General features: G+C 31.6%; 1 protein-coding gene across 1 annotated transcript; it reads left to right on the top strand.

The window, feature by feature from the left end:
- Positions 367-1,074, top strand: LOC104730302 (uncharacterized protein At4g30180). Its single transcript, XM_010449454.2, has one exon. It carries the CDS (start codon positions 468-470, stop codon positions 927-929), a length of 462 nt encoding a protein of 153 aa, XP_010447756.1. The 5' UTR covers positions 367-467; the 3' UTR covers positions 930-1,074.

The raw sequence follows: 2,032 nt of genomic DNA, 5'->3' as shown, positions 1-2,032 counted from the left end.
ATTCTTTCCTTCTTTTTCTCCATATATATATACACTCCCTTTTATATAATTAACTTCATGTAATTGAATTTTATATACTTTTTACGTGATTTTAATGAAACTAAATATCTTATACAGCAACATGAATATTAGATGAAAATTCGAATTCCGTTGTTTTAAAAATACTTTTTTTTTGTTTCAAAAAAGATTATTACTACGGACTACCACTATCATCAAATTATCCTATTGTGTTTTGTAGTTAAAAAGAAAAGTAATTTCCAAACATATTACCTTATATATATGTCTACAAAGAAAATTAACTTCAAAATAAGTTCTACAACATTACTTATACATCATCAAGCTTTGTCATATACAAACAAACATAGGACCCACTCTTCTCTTTCTCTATCTCGCTCATATTCAAAGTTTGCTATATATGCAAGTTTCTCCCTTGTAGACTTTCCTTTGCAGCAAAACTAATTTCTCATATGGAGAGGCAAATCATAAACAAGAAGAAACGAGTATTTTCTCTTGAACCAAACAAGAACCCTAGTGAAGTTTTCACGAGAAAATACACAAGCCACTTGGTTCCTGCACTCAAGAAGCTCAACATGAACAAGAACTCTTCAAAACAAACGGTGAAGCATGAAGTAGACATGGCTTTGGCTTTGTCTGCTCAAGAATTTGCATGGAGCCGTTTCTTGCTAGAGAAGCTATCTTCCTCAACGAATCCAACCACTACTAGTAGTTCTTCTTCCAATCAAGTTCGGATTCTAGAAAGATCCGATAAAGAAGGAGAAATAGAGGAGAAGCTGAGGGAATTGCAGAAGCTTGTGCCAGGTGGAGAAGTGATGAATGTAGAAGAAATGTTGAGTGAGATTGGTACCTACATTAAATGTCTTGAGTTGCAGACGGTTGCTCTCAAGTCCATTGTTCAAGAAACTACCTGACTCTTAGTTTCAGTGTGTAACGTATAGTTTGTTTCATGGTTTGTCCTTGAACTAAATTTAAATCATGCGTGTGGGTGTGTGTTTTCTCTCGTTTTTTCTTCAAGAACAAGAGCATGTCTCATAGTGGTTTTGTTTTTCTTTTCTAGATTTCTTGATTAATCAAATATGGTTATGGAAATATACCACACATGACCGTTAATACATCTTATAAGTTATAAAAATCGATCCAAAATCTGATTAAACAATATATATTTTCGGTTATAATGTCAAATAGACTATGTGTTGGCAAAAATCAAATATCTTATATTTTGTCTTCTGTTTTTTCCTTATTTTATTATTCTATTGTTGTGTGGAAATCTCCAAACTTTAATATTCTAATCATTTAAGCTGACAAAATATGTTGTGTATCTAATTACAAGTTGTCCCTGCATTGCTTTTCTCCTTGAGTCAAGACATTTGAATTTTCAATCTAGAACAAAAACCATATATATATATATATAAATGATTTGTTAATTCTGTATTTGCTTTCAAGTTTCAACAATAGTAATAAGAAGTAAAAACACAAAAGAGACTAATATTACTTCCGAGTATGGATAGAAAAAAGTCGAAATTATTTAGATATGTAAAAAGGAGGAAAGTCCGATGACAGTGTGTAACTATGCATGTCATAACTTTGAAGTCATCATCCAAATCTTTGCACGTGTCTCGCAGTCTCTCGCACCTATACAAATCTCTATTTCTCATAAAGATTCTAGCCGTACTACTACTACACAACTTGTCTCATGTCATGTTTTTAATGGGATTGTGTAAAAGAAAAGAAAAAAGAAAAAAAAAAACTTACTTTTGGATAATTTCTACTTCTTTTCATCAACTAACTTTTCCAGTTAAAATTGCAAATTGTTTGTTGTCCCAAGATAGTTACATATCATTAAGGTCCACAATTATTGTTTCTTTTGGCAATGTTTACAAAGTAATTAAGCCAATAAAAACTGGATTACGTAAAAAGAAGAAGATTAAGATTACATAGAGGCCCATGGAATAAGAGCAAAGAAGAGAGTGTTTACATGTGCCAAAACACAAAGGCATTGCCTTGTTTCTTTATA

This window comes from Camelina sativa, chromosome 12, assembly GCF_000633955.1.
Source record: "Camelina sativa cultivar DH55 chromosome 12, Cs, whole genome shotgun sequence".
Taxonomy (NCBI): Eukaryota; Viridiplantae; Streptophyta; class Magnoliopsida; order Brassicales; family Brassicaceae; genus Camelina; species Camelina sativa.
Note: the sequence above shows the minus strand (reverse complement) of the source record. Positions and strands in the feature narration are given on the sequence as shown.

What these genes read in the sequence shown, in the direction of transcription:
- LOC104730302 (XM_010449454.2), top strand. Translation starts at nt 468, where the DNA reads ATGGAGAGGCAAATCATAAACAAGAAGAAACGAGTATTTTCTCTTGAA.